The following is an 835-nucleotide window of genomic DNA, read 5'->3' as shown; positions in this document are numbered from 1 at the left end:
CAAGGGCCTCTTGCCAGAACACTCCCTGAGATTCATAGCCGTAAGCCCCAAACTTTGACGACTCTCTGCGTTTCGTTAACATCAGAACCTATTAAGATGCAGTTTTTAGATTCTGAGTCAATTTTGTTTCATTCGATGGTTCTTGTTGTTCAGAAACTAAGAACCTCCGAGTGAGAGACTCCGAGGTCGATACCTTTGGGAGGAAGCGATTTGGACCTATTACCTGAAATATACATTGTGCCTACGATGAGGAAAGCAGTGATTTAAGTATCTCTGATTTTATTTTCTAACCATGGTGGATCGTATCTAGGAAGGAGATAGGCTTATGGCTAACAACCTCATCCTCTAAAAGATTTCCTGGGAAGTGGAGAGTTAGCACTTAGTGTAGAAACCCTTTTAAGGCTGCCCAAAACAGATACGAGGTAACAAGATATGATAATGGACTTTCACCAAGTATAATAACTGATCTTTGCAAGTAACTATGGGGTTATCATTCTCATGACAGTAGTCTACCCACTGTCAAAAATCATGTTTTTTGTAAGAGAGGCTGGAGACAGCAAGTCCCAGTCATAGGAATGTTATGTATCATCCCGAAACACAGACCCCGGGTACCTTCGTTTTTACACTTGGAGGGATTACTGTCCAAACGACAGTGATTCTAAACATGGAGTTCATTAATTGTAGACTACGTTCGATACACACTGAAAATTATATTGATATATTACACTTTGTTATATTAAGATAATGAAGTATTATAATTTGAAAGGGCTGGTTCACGAGATTTATTCTCAGATAAGAAATAGTAGTAGAAACTAGACAAAGTCTAAGAAGCTGG

The 835-nt window shown here is 39.0% G+C and overlaps 1 protein-coding gene across 1 annotated transcript in view; it reads right to left on the bottom strand.

Moving 5' to 3' along the window:
* The window catches only part of LOC135213872 (uncharacterized), an 11,240-nt gene extending 11,158 nt beyond the window's left edge, over nucleotides 1-82 (bottom strand). Inside the window, exon 1 of the mRNA XM_064247971.1 lies at nucleotides 1-82. This exon is cut by the window's left edge and continues 64 nt beyond it. Within this exon, the coding sequence (XP_064104041.1) occupies nucleotides 1-82 (82 nt within the window).
* Between the last annotated feature and the right edge of the window lie 753 nt (nucleotides 83-835).

The sequence above is a fragment of the Macrobrachium nipponense genome, chromosome 43 (assembly GCF_015104395.2).
Source record: "Macrobrachium nipponense isolate FS-2020 chromosome 43, ASM1510439v2, whole genome shotgun sequence".
In the NCBI taxonomy this organism is placed as follows: domain Eukaryota; kingdom Metazoa; phylum Arthropoda; class Malacostraca; order Decapoda; family Palaemonidae; genus Macrobrachium; species Macrobrachium nipponense.
The sequence above is the reverse complement of the archived record's forward strand: the minus strand, read 5'-3'. Positions and strand labels throughout refer to the sequence as shown.